The sequence below is a fragment of the Benincasa hispida genome, chromosome 6 (genome assembly GCF_009727055.1).
Source record: "Benincasa hispida cultivar B227 chromosome 6, ASM972705v1, whole genome shotgun sequence".
Lineage (NCBI taxonomy): Eukaryota > Viridiplantae > Streptophyta > Magnoliopsida > Cucurbitales > Cucurbitaceae > Benincasa > Benincasa hispida.
In genome coordinates this window covers 31,006,724-31,023,993 of record NC_052354.1, presented here as the reverse complement: position 1 = coordinate 31,023,993, position 17,270 = coordinate 31,006,724, and the positions used below count along the sequence as shown (strand labels likewise).

General features: G+C 33.5%; 1 protein-coding gene across 1 annotated transcript; it reads right to left on the bottom strand.

Moving 5' to 3' along the window:
- Window positions 1-3,636: 3,636 nt before the first annotated feature.
- On the bottom strand, window positions 3,637-15,294 carry LOC120080352 (RNA-binding protein 42-like). The gene is made up of 6 exons (XM_039034995.1): window positions 14,921-15,294; window positions 14,551-14,728; window positions 6,757-6,854; window positions 5,143-5,239; window positions 4,245-4,330; window positions 3,637-4,135 (listed from the first exon to the last, which is right to left on the bottom strand). The coding sequence occupies exons 1-6, from the start codon at window positions 15,167-15,169 to the stop codon at window positions 4,082-4,084; spliced, it is 762 nt and encodes a 253-aa protein (XP_038890923.1). The 5' UTR covers window positions 15,170-15,294; the 3' UTR covers window positions 3,637-4,081.
- Window positions 15,295-17,270: the final 1,976 nt, after the last annotated feature.

Below are 17,270 nucleotides of genomic sequence, written 5' to 3'. Positions count from 1 at the left end.
TAGTGTACTTGCCCTAAATATTAGCATTTATAGCATTAGTGGGAAAATATGGGAGATATAACACAAACTTAAGCCCATGTGTTTGAAAAGACTAAAAACGCCAAAGCCCACAACTCATAACCAGGCCAAACGAAATCTGAACAAAACCGATGGACGAACGACCCAAATCTCTTTTTCAACTTTTCCTCCAAAACCTCATGTTTCACAAATTATCGACAAACGAAATGTCTCTACTTTCCTTCATCATTCTATCATTAATACATACTATCAATGATAACTTTTGTCATTGATAACATGCTATTAGTGACCTCATTGATATCATGTTATAAGTGATAGCATCTATCACCGATAACATTTAAAATGAAATCTAATTACAAATAAAATTTATGGTTCATAAATAAACAACAATATAGTTATGGATAACTCATTTTAAAATACAATACAGTTAAATTTTATTTTTGAAAAGTTATTTTTTATTTTAAATGGGTACATAAATTAACTATAGATCATGAAATTAGAACAATTAAAATTTCAAAACAACGCAAGCAAAGTTTTAGATTACTCTTCAAATTAATCTCATTCTAGATATACATAACTGTAATTTTTTATTGGAAAAAAATTCCCCCTTGAATTGATTAGTGATTAAAACAAGGTTAAGATAATATTTATTTATGAAATAAATGGATTTTATACTGAAGCTAAACATTTTTTAGTAACTTTAAATAAAATCTACATGATTTTTAATTGGAGATGTTGAGAGAATCTTTATCTTTCTATTTTACCCTTAAATTCTTTATAACTTCCTATTTTGTTCTACTATTCAATAGTTGTAAATATTTGAGTAGAGGTATGAGCTAAGAAAACTTAATTCGATGAAAGTGGTTAGATGATAAAATAATGCATCTTTTTCGCATATGGTGTATCTTAAACCATGCATGTGAAATGAACATTCTAACAATGGATTATGTTGGAGAATTTTGCCTTACTATTTTACCTTCTTTTTTTTTTTCTTAAATTTCTATTTTATCATTCCTTGCAAATAGTTTTTAACTATTCGAGTTGAGGTGTCCGTTAAGAAAATGTAATCAAATGGAAGTGACTACATGGTAAAGCGAGACATCTTTTTTCACATATGGGTGTGATCTTGATAATAAATGTAAAATAACACGATCTAAAAGTGGGCTATAGAGGAAAATATGTCTTCCTATTTTGTGCTTAAAATTTTCATAACTTACTATCTTGTAATCCTTCAAATGGTTGTAACTATTCGAGTTGAGATATCTGTTGAAAATATTCAATCCAATTACAGTGGTTACATGACAAAGCAGTTTTTCCTTTCGCATATGGATGTGATTTAGGACATAGATGTGAAACTTCATGATCTAACATACATATGATAGAGATCGTAGATGTGAAATACCACGATCTAATAGTGAGCTATTAAGAAGAATCTTTGCCTTCCTATTTATATTCTTAAAACTGTCTTAATTTTTTATTTTGCCATTCTCTCGATGGTTTCAAATGTATGAGTTGAGGTGTTTGTTAAGAGAGTTTAAGTTCATAAAGTGATTATACAACAAAGTAGTGCATCGTTCCATATATGGAAATGACCTAGAATCATAGATATGTAAAATCATTAAGATAAAATCTCATTATCTGTGATACAACAAAAATGATAACATATATTCGACAAGTTAAGTATTAATTAATTAGCACGATTATTTCACTTTGTAACACATAGAAGATATTTTTCTTTTTCTTTTTTTCTTTTTTTCTTTTTTTTTTTGAAAACGGAAATATGAAAACATTATAATAAAATTTGTTATATTATTTAACTTAAATATAAAAGAACCTTCAAATTGTGGGTGTGGTACAAATCGAGACTTTTCTTGCGCGCACTACCATTCGTTGGGTTGGATAGGTAGGCATGCACGTTCAGGTAACCGCACAAAAAAGAACTAGTTTTTATTATACTTTTCATTTTCTTAAAACATTTTTTTATTAAATTCGTATCTATAATTATTGGATCTAGTTAAATTTTAACCTCCAACTTTTTTTCTTTCTTTGTCATATACAAAGAGTTTATCAAATTTGATATAGATTGATTTGAATTTTTCTTCTTACCATTATTCTGAGCAAAGTTTTCGTCGATTCCATTCCTTTCCCGACGAGTGATCGCCTGAGTTTAGAGCTTGTGTAAATCTTGGGGAGCAATAAAAACATGCGATTTAGCATCAAGGTCATGCCGAATTTTGCTTTCAAGACAGTGGATCTTTCACAATACAACAACAGTCTACACTTGATCCTAACAATATGGTCATTGATCAATAGGTAAATTACCAATTTTATCCAACCCCCATAAGATGTTACATTCAAATCTTTGTAAAAAGCATCAGTACTGCACTGTTCAAACTATAACCTAAAAAAAAGAAAAAGAAACAACTTGGAACCAACCTTCAATATTGCAAAGTGCTTGCCCTTGTTCTTTGTTTTCCACAACAAGGATGGCTTTGTTTGGTTGTAAGGAACTAATCGATCCATGGTAGGTGACCTCTCTTCGAATAGCTAGAGGATGTCAAACCATTAGTCATGAAGGTTCTCTCGGTAGTCTCTGATGGACTTTTTGGGGAAGAAGGCTGCTGGCTCAAAAGAAGAGGGAGGAAGATCCTTTTTTATGGTCTTTGTTAGAGAGGAATGGGAGTGGTCAATGGTAGCCAAAAGATTTTTCTTTTTTAAGGATTCCATGTAAGAAACCTTGGCACTAATGGCAGAGGGAGGTTGGTTAGGATAATGAATAAGAGAGCTGAAGAATTTCCATCCCTTCTTTTCTTTTCCCACAGGGATGATAACTTCATTTAGGTCTCCATTAACGCCAAGCTTTACAACTTCTGCACAATGACAATTTTGACTTGTGAGCTTTTCTACCCACTTCTTGAAGAACTTTTGGTTGGGGGGGCATCTATCAATACAACAAAACATGAGGTCAGCCAAGAACAGAACTCTTTCTTCAAAGATAGAGTGAAAGATCTATCTTTCCAAGCCTCGGTGATGTGCAAGCCATGATCAAGTTCTGCGGTAAAGGTTTTGATGTCGGACGATGGTGAAGGATGGGAGGAGAAATTAAAACGGCGAGACATGTTGATCAAAAAATGTTAAAAATGGTGAAGGGAAAAGGGACGAGGGGTACAAACAGGTTTCCATCCTCTCCCTTATGGACTCTGAAGTAAGGGATTCTTGTCTTATTTGGCTACAAACTCAGGCTGAAAAAGGGATTGATATGGACTTGCTTGATATTTGATCCTTCGTATGGTTCTATATATATATATATTGAGCTTCAATGACAAATTTTTGTACGTATCTTTTACTTCGACCTCAAATCAAGAAAGAATGTTTAATGTTTAATTTTATTGTTATTTTTTTAGGATAGAATAAACTTTTGTCCAATTTGAAATAATTTCAAATGCCACTTAAAAAAGTTACCCTTGAAATAAAAGTTGACACATGAGATCTCATTTTTCTATTAGTCAATTGACGGTCAACTTAAGTGAGGAACTATTTAGAACTATTTTTTAAATATTGCTTTTGAAACTTCAGGAACTAAAAAGACAGAGTTCAGACTTCATAGTATTTTGCCCCTTTTCCCGCGTAGTATGGAGGTTTCTCCACCGTATATATATGTATAAAAGAGTTGCAATATCAGCTCAATGCTCAAGAATAGTTGTATTGTTTCACTTTCACATGACCTGAGATTTGAACCCAACCACTTCAGGTTACAAGAGTAATGTCCAACCATTTATGCTAACTATGCATTTTCAAACAGAACTAATTCCCCATTCCTTCATTAAATTGCCAAAGAAAATGGAGAATGCATAACACTCTACAAGATCTATTCCTTCAAAGTAAACATCCTCCTCTCTAATGCACAATCACTTAATTTCAAAAGAGTTGCAGCGGAGAACAGAAAGCTCCATCAGATACTAACTTCGTGAAATTTCTGAACACTGGTTAGACATACGGTACGATCACTTGATTGACGATTATATTCCAGGCGTAAACAGAGATACAAGGATGCAGGTGACCTTTACTTGTGCAAGATACTCTTCTTTGGAAGCTTCGATTTCTTTTGTGTGTGGTTCTGTCATTAAATTAGTAGATTCAAAAACTCATCCGAATTAAAAGATCAAACATTGAAAAAAGCAAGAAATAAGGGTGCAACAGAACAACCCCATAGTACGTTATTTTACCTTGTGTCTTCCCAGGGCTTCATAGTCTGTCCTCTCCTTCCAATTGCTCTTTCTTAGTTTTATCGGCCTATTTCCGACGTACTTACCTGCAACCAAGAAGTGTCTTAGCACATAAACTATAACAAAAAGAAGTAGAAGGAAAGAAGAAAAGACTTCAAGGTTTAAAGAAGGGAAGGTGAAGAATAGTTTCAGAGAAATTCTAGTAAACATTAGGCATTGAAGCCTGTTAAACTCCAAATCTTCTTTCAAAACTCTAACTACCACAGCCTAAAAGACACAACTTGAAGATTAAACCACGAGATTCATCCATGCTAGTTCTTATAGATAGGTCTAGTTCATAGGGAAAATTCCTCCAAGGGAGGTGCTAATAAAGAAAATTTTGGAGTCTATTTAAAAGTAATCTTTTATTTTTGTTTGGTTCTTTTAGAAAAATAATTCCGTACTGTACTTTTTAGAAATACTTTAAAAATCTTGACGATCTTCACAAGATTGTGAGTTCAATTTTTTATTTCAAACCTACGGTTTAAAATCTAAAATTGTCTTCAAAATGTTCAAGAGAGAAAAGAAAAGTGCAAAATAAAGAGTATAAGAAAACAAGATTTTTTTTCTTTCATATTCTTTTAAACAAGAATGTTAAAATATTTATTTCCTTGTGGAGTTTGTATCTTTTGAGCATCAGTCACTTTTCATCGCAACAATGAAAAGTTTTGTTGGTTAAAAAAGGAAACAAACAAATGAAGTTAAATAACAACCTAATTGAACTTGTCCTATAGCACTCCACCGACAAGGGTGGGTTTATTTTATTACAAAGTAGATGTCATGAGAATTGAATAAGCACAAATCCAACAGAGAGATGAAACAACTGCGAACTGATATATAACTAAAATCAGCATATTACCATTCATTTCTTTAAGTGCTCCAGCAAGGTCAGTAGGATTGGAGAAGCTAACAAATCCATAGCCCTTGGTTTTCCCTGTTCGCTTATCTCTAACAACCTAAACAAAATTATATGCTGTTAATCCATTCGTAAATAGAAAATATTCCACAGAGAACAGTGTAATCAATAACCATAAGCCATAAATAAAATATCAAAATAATTTAAGTCAATCCACAAAGTCATAAAATAGTATAATTTCCAAGATACAGAGTTGAAATTGTTTCTCATAAAAGATGCCTCAATTGATCAAAACCACTTCCAAAAACGTATGCATGGGAAGCCTTTTAAACAATTGGGCAATGTCCTCGAAATTGACCGTGGTTCAAAACCTATAAATGTTTGTGAGAATTAAGTTGGTTCATCTATACACATGAGGAAACAATAACACAAATCAAATAAACCTTCCATGATAGGACCCAACCAGACATGACATGGGAGTAAAGGTAGTCATATATACTTAACAGCACGAATATACAATGACCACAAAGCACGACTATATGCACCTACATGGGGAAATCGCAGAATCAATCACTATAACAGCTCCTGTCTTCAAGATTCATGAGTGAATACCAAAAGAAAAATATCTCCAATCATTACTAAAAGCAGAGAGCTCAGTCTTCATGTCCCTCTTGAAAATTTCATGGGTAGTTTCGTGCCCAAAATTTTACGAGACTTTCCTCTTACCCCCACAAGCAGTAAGTTAGTCCATGAACTCGGTAAATTCTAAGAAGACCCACTTTCAAAAGTTCGAGAGCTAACCTGTCTCTGACAAGCTTAAATGACCCAACCATGTTACAACTCAAGCTAGTCCATGAACTCGGTAAATTCTAAGGGATACATACAAACTCCATAAAGAGGTTCCAGCTCCACAAGTCCCAGTCAGATGATCATCTCTTTCTTAAATAAAATTCTTAACCTCACAAATAATATTTAAGAAACATGAAAAACAGGTTTTAGTCCTATTTTACTCTGGAGCTATAATACTTTTTTCATTTTGGTCTTCCAGATGATTCTATTTTTGTCCTTCAGCTTTGCATAAAAGAATATTTTGTCGCTGTCATTAATTTTCCTTTAATTTCTATAAATCATTTACCAGAAACTTGATACGATACATCTTTTGTTCCTTTATCTGTTGAGTGTCGACATAGATAAGTATTTGGAGTTACACAAATCAGATAGCAAATTTCAAACGAAAAACAAAAAGAATTAATACCAGTGACTAGATTAGTTTATTATACACAGTTCCAAGGAGAAAATTGAAAGCTTATTGACCAAAACAGAATATTTAAAAGTTAACCCAAACAAAATAATATAAAAGTTTGTTTAGACCAAAATAGAACTTAAACCTAAAAAAATATAAAAAAAGAAGTTGAAAATCAAGGAACAGATACTCAGAAGCTTCATACGCAATCATAACCACAAGTAAATGTACAAACAAGATGTACTTAGATGCATTTCCACTTTTCAAACAGACCACAAGACTTTCAAGGAAACTAATGATCATGCAGAATGCCAAAAACAAAAAATTGAAAATAGAAGGTGAATTGTGTAGAATATTGGACTAAATGAACTTACTCTAGCCATGTTAAATGAAGGAAATCGTGAGAATGCTTTAGAGAGCACGTCATCATTCACTTCATTGCCAAGATCTCCACAAAATAGACGGTAATCATCTACAAACAACAATGGACATTTTTTCTAAGAGATACTTCCAGCTAAAGATGATAGCAATAGATACAAATCTCAAAAGTTAGGGGAAAGTACTGCATAAAGACATTCAAAGCGCTAATTCAATTCATACTCTATAGTAGTCATTATTTCTAGAAAAGCCAACAGGAAAAGGAAATCAATCAAAATCAATGGAAAAATATAAGAAACATGAAATGCATCACCAATACAATATGACACTAACACAGCAATATGAATTGCTAAAAAGGTTGGGCATTAAACATTGGGGATATGAATATTTTTTCTCCTTCAAAAAACGTTATCTATGTGTACAAGCGAGCATGCAAGCACAAATATGTTAATATTCTTAATAATGTAAAATAAATATAATAACTAAATCTCAACATCAGAACAAAATTAAATAATTAAAACAGTGATAGACAATCATTAATATTCATCATCCAATAAGGGTGTATTTTTTCGTTCTTTTTTCTATTTTCTAATAAGAAACAAAAAAAATATATTGATTGAGAGAAAGTAGGATGAAAGGGTAGATGAATTATCTTTGTCAGACCAAAGGGTCACAAAAAAGACTCCCAATTAGCCAAAATATGCACAAGATCATAATTACAAAAAGACTTAGAAAGAGAACACCAGATGGATGCGAAGAGTTTGATAGAGGCCAAAGCTTGTCAAGGCTAGTTGTCTTCTCATTGTAGATCCTCTAGTTCCTCTCAAGCCACATTTTTCACAAAGTTGCCATGATGGCATTATACCATGAAATATGACCACCATCCTTGAAGGGAGTTCCAAAAATAAGGCGAAAAAGAGCCCCATCATTTCTTTTAGGGAACACCAGTACAGCCCAAAAAAACTCAATAATCTCGCCCATAAGGAGTTTGCCCAAGAGCAAAGGAAGAATAGATGATGCTGATTTTCTTCATTTGATCCGGGACATGTAAAAAATTTGATTATTCTACTTTGTAGAGCATCCCTTGTGTTTAACTTGCCTTGAATGACGACCTATAGGAAGGTTTTCACTTTCTTAGGGACTTTGGCCACCCAAATTGCCTTTCATGATAAATATCGATGGGGCCTGATGAGTGCTTAGCTGAGGAATTAAGGAATTAACCAAAAATTAACCACCTCTTTTGAGGCTCCAAGACTTAGAATCTTCAGTATTCGAAGAATATTTTGTCTAAATGAGGCTGTAGAACTAGATCCACTCTCAAGTTTTATTGACAGTCAAATTCCTTTAAAGGCTAACCCAACTAAGAGGATGTGGACCAACATTGATTAATAAAGTTGTCTATTGAAGAAGCACTATTGTAAATTCTTGGTAAGGAAGATTTAAGCGCCAATGACCAATCCACATAGCCTCCCAAAACCAAAATTTACTGTCCTTTCCAAGGTTAATTTTAAACCATTGCTACACAGCAAGCCTTGAAGATGGATTTCCACGGACCTTTGCTTGGCCCATGGCTATTCGGCTAAGGAAACCATTCTTCCTTAAAAGAGTATTTGTTGGCAATTACCTCCTTCCACAAGGCATTATTTTCTTCCATGAATCTCCACCCCTATTTCCCAAGTAGGCCGATAGTTTTTCTCATTAAATTCGGGAAGAGAGGAGAGATGTTGTCTTCCAATTTATTATTTACTAGAACGCTGACATTTTCTTTTGCTGCTCCTCTCCAAAAGAAATCACGAATAAATCTTTCCAAGCTCTTTAGCACTTCCCAGGGCATTAGAAAGTAAAAAGATGATGATTGGGATGCTAGAAAGGACATCATTTGTTTTTTCAAATTGTGTCAAGAAATTAAAGAATATTGAAAAAGTACACTTTTTTCATATGCCAAGTGTGTGTTGGAGCATGTCTATGTTTGATAGGCATCCAATACTTGAAAAAATGGAGCATTTATATTTCCTAGGCATAAACATAAGCCTTCCTACCTTCGCAGGTCGAGGTCCCTTCCCACCACCAATTACCTTAGAGGATGATTCTTCAAACCATTGTTTTTATAAAAGACGAAAGAAAGAAAAAAGGAAAAAGGGCAAAGGGTCAATAAACCTGAGGATTAGGGATGAGAGAGCCTCCGCCACCCAAAAAAGAAACAACATACAAACAATCTTTTTTTTTTTTTTTTGAAACGGATACGAAACTTTTCGTTAATATAATGAAAAGAGCAATAGCACAATCACAATGGGACAAAATACAAAGAGACAAAATATCAAACCAAAGCAAACAAGAACTGAAAACTGAGGATTAGTAGGTGCACCCGGACCTATCAACTATGTTGACACCCCATAGCATACTCATCATATCCAATACGAGATACACGAATTCAAAGAGTACGAACAAACTAAATCATTTGACTTGATTACATAGAGAATAAAAACGCATTCCAATTAAGACAAATATCTTGGATAGAATAATCTTCAAAATGCTTGGATTGTGCTCCAAGTAGAAGCTAGTAGTCGGGTTGACCCCATCTATTAGGCCAATCTATAAATTTATCATGGAAAACTCTCTGGTTACATTCAAACCATATCTCAGAAACCAAAGCTTTAACTGCATTTGCACATAGTATCTGAATTCTGAGCTCTATAGGCAAGAGAAGGACCAGCCAACAAATGAAGAATGTTGTCCTTAACTGAATTCCCAAAAACCCATTATACACCAAAGCAAGAAAATAATTTCCACCAACAATTACTTGAGAAGGAACAATTAAAAAACAATTGTTGCATTTCTTCCCCGTTAGCTAAGCAAAGAGGACAAATTGAGGGTGATATAAGTTTGTTTTGTAGCTTGTGTTGCAATGTGGATGAGCAATTAAGGGAACCATATAGAAGAATCCACGCCAACCAATTTGAACCAATTCAATTTGCTTTTTTGAATTAAGTTCCTCTCCTCCAAAAGGTATAAATTCATAAGATCTCCATTGATGGCTAATCTAATATCCATTTCAATAATTGAAAGGTCTTCTCTCTCGGCTTTTGAATCAAAAAAGGTCAACTTAGATAATAAATCTTTCTCTTTTCTTTTTCTTTCTAGTTCATATTCTGCAAACCAATATTTAACTTTATCTTTTACCTTGTGCAACTTAAGGCTATTGTAAAACCTGCCCAACCTTCTAATTGATCACGATCCAAGACTTTTTGGATGACCTTTGAGCACTCATTAATCCTCATCCAACTATTGCAAAAAAGAAAAGGGGAAGGACCCCAAGAAACTACTCCAGCTTCTAAGAGCAAGGGAAAATGATCCGAAAAAAGCCTTGCTTTTCTACTAACTCTTGAGTTATCAAATAAATCGTCCCGTTCTTTATTGATGAGGAATCTATCTAGTAGAGAATGTGATTTTGAGATACCATCCATAGACCATGTGAAATTTCCATTGGATAATGATACTTCTAACAACCCTGCATCTTGAATGAACTTAATAAACTTTTTCATTCCTCTTGTAACTCTTCCAATAGGAAATCTTTCGTGATTCCATCTTGTTATGTTGAAGTCTCCTCCAATGCACCAAGCTTCCTCACAATACTCCGAAATTAAAACAATTTTCCAATCCAAAAGAATCATAGGTAAATAACCAAAGAATTTGCTATAATTATGGCACCACCAAAATGTAGTAAGTTGTAGGGAATCTCCAGAAAAACTCAAAAGAACTAGACTTATCTTAAAAAACCCTTTTATTTCGTTCCAGCCATAGGTTCCAAAGGAGAGCTCTCGAAGCAAACTACCACAAGAATCTAGCTTTGTTCTTCAAATTGCATCCTCTCAAAGACTCCAAGAGCCAAAAATTCACCTTCCTGGGGAGACAAGGCTGCATCTCAAAAAAGCTTATCAACCTGGCCCAACAACTTCTAGCAAAGGAACAGTGCAACAGAATGTGATCCAAAGATTCCATCACAGTGCAGACAAAGCACACAAATAGAGGGGCTAAGAGTAATAGAGCTTTGCTATGGATCCTCTCTTAGGTAGTTAGGTTCCTGTGAACCACCGATTATAAGATATTCACCTACTTAAGAACCTACTCCCAAATCAGCTTCACCAGAAAACACTTAAGGAAAGGTGTCTTGAGGTGACCAGATTAAGGAAGAGAGACTTTGTGGAGAAAGATCCCAAGGGATCCAAGGACTAGGGAAGTTCAACGAACCCTATGAAGCACGGACACGAACACGGGACATGGACACGGACACGACAGGACACAGCGATACGCCAATTTCTAAAATACTAGGATACGAACACGTTCGGGGTACGCTATTTTTTAATTATATTTTTATAATATATTGTAAATTTAACATAAAATACTAAATGTCTTTCACTAAAAAAAGCATAAAATGTCAACTGTCAAGTTAATTAACCAAAACCATTATAGTTTGTAGATGTACAAATCAACAAAATACGTTGTCCAACATTCAACATAACAAAGCTCTCAATAGAAAATGAAAGGAAATGGAAAGTAGTTCTCCATACAAAAAGTAAAAACTGAAGGCTAATGAAACTATAAAATAAAATATTTGATTACTCCGAATGGCAGTGGGTTAAGAACAAAATAAAACATTTGATGATTTGAAGTTGGATGGTGGCGTGGACAGTGGGTGAAAGAGTTTCATCCTAACATTTAAAAATAATAATACATACTTGAAACTTGAAAGTTGATTTTATTACTGATAAGCAGCAATATAAATTATAAAATAAAAAGAAAGGGCAGTGCACTAGAATTAGAAATGTAAAATAATAATAATACATCATACTTGAAAGAAGAAGTGAAGAACTAATGAATCACAAGCAGCGTCCACGTCGAGCAAGCAACAGCGACCGGCAAGCATGGAACGGCATCCCAGCGGCACCTTCTACTCCAATGAGAAAAGTTGAGATGTTGAATCAAATGGGTTGTGACGTTTGGACTGCTGGTTTCCGTGAGATGCATGACAAGGAGGGAGGTGGAGAGGAGACGTGGAGTTGAAAGGTTATATTCTATTTAATTGACTTTCTTGTGTTATTTAAAAAAGAGAAGTAATGAACTTTTAATTTGGGCCCAATTTCAAACCATTTCCTCTTCAAATGTTCTGTTCAGCGTGTCAGTGAAGATTCTTCACCGTGTCCCAACATGTCCAAAAAATTTTTTAAAAAAAAGGGACATGCAAATTGGCGTGTCGGACACGTGAATCAGTGTCCAACACTGATACCACCTCTAATATGAAGTGTCAGTGCTTCATAAAACAAACCCAACCAACCCAACCCAAAGTATAAGGTTGGGTTTGGTTAGAATTGATTTTAGGTTGGTTTGGGTTTTGTTTTGCAAGAACTGGCCGGTTTAGTTCGGTTCTCGAGTTCAAGAAAAAAATCTCCAGTTCAATTCAAACTGAATCGTTCAGCTACATATATATACAAATATATATTTTAGGGTTTCATAGTTTTCATTTCATTCTCCATCTCCATCAAATCACATCATCACTCACAACCTAAAAGTGGTGTATTTACCATTTGTTTGAACACTATTTAATTGGATCATAAAAAATACCCATCCAAACAAATCCTTCTATCATTTATTGGTGGCAAACATTTCATTTTTCCAAAACCTCACAATATACTACTAAGTTGTAAGTTGTGCCTTTCGACTTCCTTAAGGAAAATGGGTTTCTTCTTCGCCATTTCTTATAATTTTGATTCATTCCATGCTGCTATATTGATGCCTAAAAATAAAAAGGTTGGGTTGCCTTCATAGGTAAGGTTGATCAGTATCTGACCAACCAGAATTTTCAAATTGGTCCAGAAAACTACTCTAACCTGACCCAACCTAACCCATGACACCCCTACCAAGGACCAACTCACTTTATTAGCATCATGGCCCAATCTAAATCCATGCAACCTCTCTGTCAAGCCAATCCATTCACACAGCTCTGTATCAAAAATCCATCTTCTTTTTTTTTTTTTTAACAGAAACATAACCTTTCATTGATGTAATGAAAAGTGTATAGTGCTCAAAGTATAATGATACATAAAAGCTAGTTGCAACTTAAAGAATGGGGATCAGCAGGCGCACCCGGACATCTCAACTAGGTTGACACACCTCTAGCATCCTCATCATCCTAACAATCCATCTTCTAAAGTTAAGGTTCCAAGTTCTCAGCTCATCATCCTAACAATCAACCACAGTAGCATTTTTCTTCAAAGAAATACCATAGCCTATGGATAGGTATTTTTAAGAGCGCTTGAGCCGACCCAGACATCTTCCTGAGATACAAAGGCACAATCTTTGTGACATCAAACCAAGACCCGTTCTTTGAACTACCCAAGGGCAAAGAAAAACTCCAACCTAGCGAGTCTTCCCTTAGATGTTGGCCATCACCTTCCTCCAAAGCGAATCTACAACACTATTTAGTAAGGAGAGCTAAATTTCTTTGTTCAAGAGAATCGATCCCAAGGCCACCCTAAATAAGGGGTAGAGAGGCGGTCTTCCAATTCACCAAATGTGATCCTAGATTACAGCCACCTTTGTTCCCAAAAAAGTCTTTGATCAACTTCTCCTTGCTATTAATGACCCCTTTACGAGCTTTAAGAAGAGAAAAGAAAGTATAGAGGCAAACCATTTAATACCAATGAGATAACAGAAAGACGCCCCCTTTAGAAAGCAAAGAGCTTTTTCATTGCCTCCTTAGGCTTCCTTGTAAAACCATCCATCTCCCTTCTTTCCATTATGTTAGCAACATCCTTATTCCTCCCTGGCTCATTACCACCTTAAGAAATATTTAGCCAAAAAGAACCTCTTGTTTTTGTCTTTGTTTTATTTTGTACTGTTTTACTTTTTCCCAGAGAGGAAACAAGTAAACTAATTCATTGATTAATGAAATTATAGAAAGGTAAAACCCAACCACTCATCATGGGTTCCAAAAATAATATCCAAGAAGTGACTAATGAAGTAACTAGTAAGGTCTTTAAACGGATCCATACATTTAGATCACATAAAAGGGATAAAGAAAGAAGAGATCCAAAAATTGACCAAAGGAGAAATATAACTATTGAAAATCCTCAATAAGAAAGCCTTGATGAATGATCATAGCCTCCCATAGGAATTTCTTAGACAGTTTAAAAAAATGACCACCTATATAGTTGCAAGACCATCTTAGATGTTGTCTGGCATGGCTCATGACGACCAATCAAATGCCTTCAATATTAAATTCCAAGATCTTTCGGCAAGTTTGCATTGAACAAATAAGTGAATTTGAGATTCAGAGACTCCTCGAGACATAATTCACCAATGTGGTGATAATGAATGAAAAGGCATCCTCGTTTGCAACATCTTTCCTATATTCAAACCACCATAACTCAGCCCCAAAATAAAGGTTTGGTTTTCTTCAGACAATGCCTCTTCCAAAAAGACTCAAATGGAGGATTCTTACCTTTTCCTTTTAAAATAAAATCATCCATGGGGGACTGGACTAAAAATTTTCAATAGGGATCTCAAGTCCAAAGCCAAGTATTTGGTCCTTGCTTGAAATTTACCAAGGCTAAAAGTTGTGATAGATCTAGTAACTAAAAGGAACATCTATTGGTTCAAGCTGATATAAAAAGACCCAAAACAATTATAACTATTCCTAGCGAAACATTTTTTAAAAAAGGAAAAAGAAAGGACACCACAACAAGCCCAATGATTGCAAATACGTGAAAGCAAAGAAAGCAGATAATGCATACTTTCAGGCCACTCAGCAAGTGTTGGATCCTCCCAAGATTGCCCGGCAGCTTTGCGAGGAATAGCTTTCTTTTTTGTTTCTGCTTTATGCTCGATCTCACTACTTGCAAGGGCAGCTTTAACACTCTCAAGAGCTTCCGGTGTTATCGTTTGAGCATCCCTTTGAAACAATTGTTGGGCCTGTTTATAATAAGTAAAATTCAAAAAGAAAAAGAAAATTACGAGATGCTAAAGCCGTAAATTGAACTAAAAAAATCCCATTAGCCATCAGAAACGTCCCGCTCCACAACAATTCCCCACAAACCTTATTCAAAATAGATGAACACCACAATTTCCCAGTAAAAATTCAGATCGTATGCATATTTTGCTAACCTGCTGGTATTGAGGGAGAGTATAGACAGCAGGAGCCGGAGCAGGAGGCGGATAAACAGATGCGACGGGGAGGGGAACTGCCGGAGGACCTGGAGGGGCGACATAGGGAGAGGGATACTGGGGGGCAGCCGCTGCTGGAGCAGACTGCTGGAGATGGAACGGTAAAGGAAAGTAGGAACCGTTTGAATACGTAAATTGGGAACCTGATGAGGAAGAAGGTGCTGAAGGAGCCGAGGAAGGACCCGCCATAGCCAACAGCAAATAAGAAAATGCTCCGATTTTCAGGCTGGGAATCGCGAGCTTCGCCGGGTAGCGCACTAGAAAATTACAAATTAGAAGCTTTAGAACTTCTGGATTGAGGTTACCGAACCTTTTATTTCAATAAGGCATGCTAACTTCGAAAACATAAATATGAAAACAATGAATTTAAATGAAAACAAAAAAAATACTGAAATTGAATTCTAATTTAAATAATTACTTTTTTTAAAATATTATTTTCAAAGTATATAAAGATGAATCAAGATATTTATAAAATATAACAAAATTTCAAAATCTATCAATAATACACTTAAACACCGATAGAAGTCTATCAGAGTCTACGAGTGACATTGATAGACTTCTATCCGTATTTATCAGTGACATTATAGACTTCTATCAGTGTCTATTAATGATATTGATAGATACATTAGTGACACTGATAAAAGTCTATTCGTATCTATCACGGATAGATTAGGAAAATTTACTATATTTTGTAAATATTTTTAGTAGTTTTGTTATTTGAAATAATTTTCTTATTTAAAATATATTTAATGTTATATATTTTTAAATTATAAATCTAGTTGGAGTTATTCATTAGTATTTAGTTCACGATAAATTATTATTATTAACCATTTATAAATATAATTTATGTTTAAAATTTTTATGTGATTATTAGTTTATAATATGATATAATTTATAAAATATATGAGTTTATAAAATGACATATTGTATTTTTAAATATTTTTTCTTTATTTCACATAATCTAGAAAAAGTTTTCAAAAACATAAAAGTAAAAATATTATTTTCATAGTTTGTACTTTTTGGTTTACATAATCTGTAAAAAGTTTTCAGAAACAGAATATGAGATTGTCTACCAAACACATATTTCTTAAATTTGTGAATCTAAAAACTTAAAGCAAAATTTGAATTATCTACCAAACAGACCTTGAATTATACAAAATACCCGCAAACTCTAAATTCCATACTTAAAAAATATTTTTGAACTTTCAAAAGCCTTAAAATTACCCATACACTTCGAAAATAAGTTTAAAATACACATACCATTAATTTTAGATGAAAAGTGTTAGTGTTTTGTGTCAAAAATACTCCTAAACTTTCAAAAAATTTAAAAATACTTTGAACTTTTAAAAAGAATCTAACATACATGTTAATATATACAACCGTTAATACGATCTTATTTCTTTTTCTTTCTCTCTTTTTCTCCCCTCTCCTTCAATACCCTCTTACTCCCATTTTTGTTAATAGTTTGATATTTATTTATCTAAAAAACAAACAAATAAATAAATGAAATTGTACACTTCACTTAAGATATATAGACTACAATAAGAATAAAGAGAATAATAGAAGCACCAGGTAATTTTATGGCTTAAATGTTTTTATAAAGTTGTAAGTTAGTAGTTTTTTTAAGGAAAAAAATTAGACTTTAAGGTCAAAATTATAAATAAAACAAATATGTCAAATACGAATTCAACGTAAGTGGTCATTAAAAGTGTCAAATCCAACCATGGCTATTTAGAAATCCAAATGTAAAAGATTATTTCATAACTCTTCTCTATCATTTCATTTGCCTAATCTTCTCTAGGAGTGTTCAAAAAATCCGATTAACCTAATTCATTCCGTGCAATTTGGGTTGGATTATCAACTCATTTGGGTTAGGTTTGGTTCAAATAAATGAAAACTTTATGAGTTGGATTGGTTCATGAGTTCACTTAATATAACTCAAACCAACTCGGATTTATTATTAACTTTAAAATATATATTTTTTATTACTTATAACACGATTGTTTATATATATATTGATTTTAATTTTATTTAATTTCAATATTTTTTAAATAAATTATTATTCAACAACTCTTAAAAGTAATTTCTTTACTCTTTATAAAAAAAATATTCATCATATAAATTAAGATTGAGTTGTTAATCTTAATTCAATGTATGAAAATAATTAAATTAGATTGTTACATATTTATGTTTTACTTCTTTTTAGAACAAAAATTTTAATAAATGATTCGATTCATCCGAATCATTATAATCTAAATATTTAATAATGGAGTTGAATTTATTTTTTAGT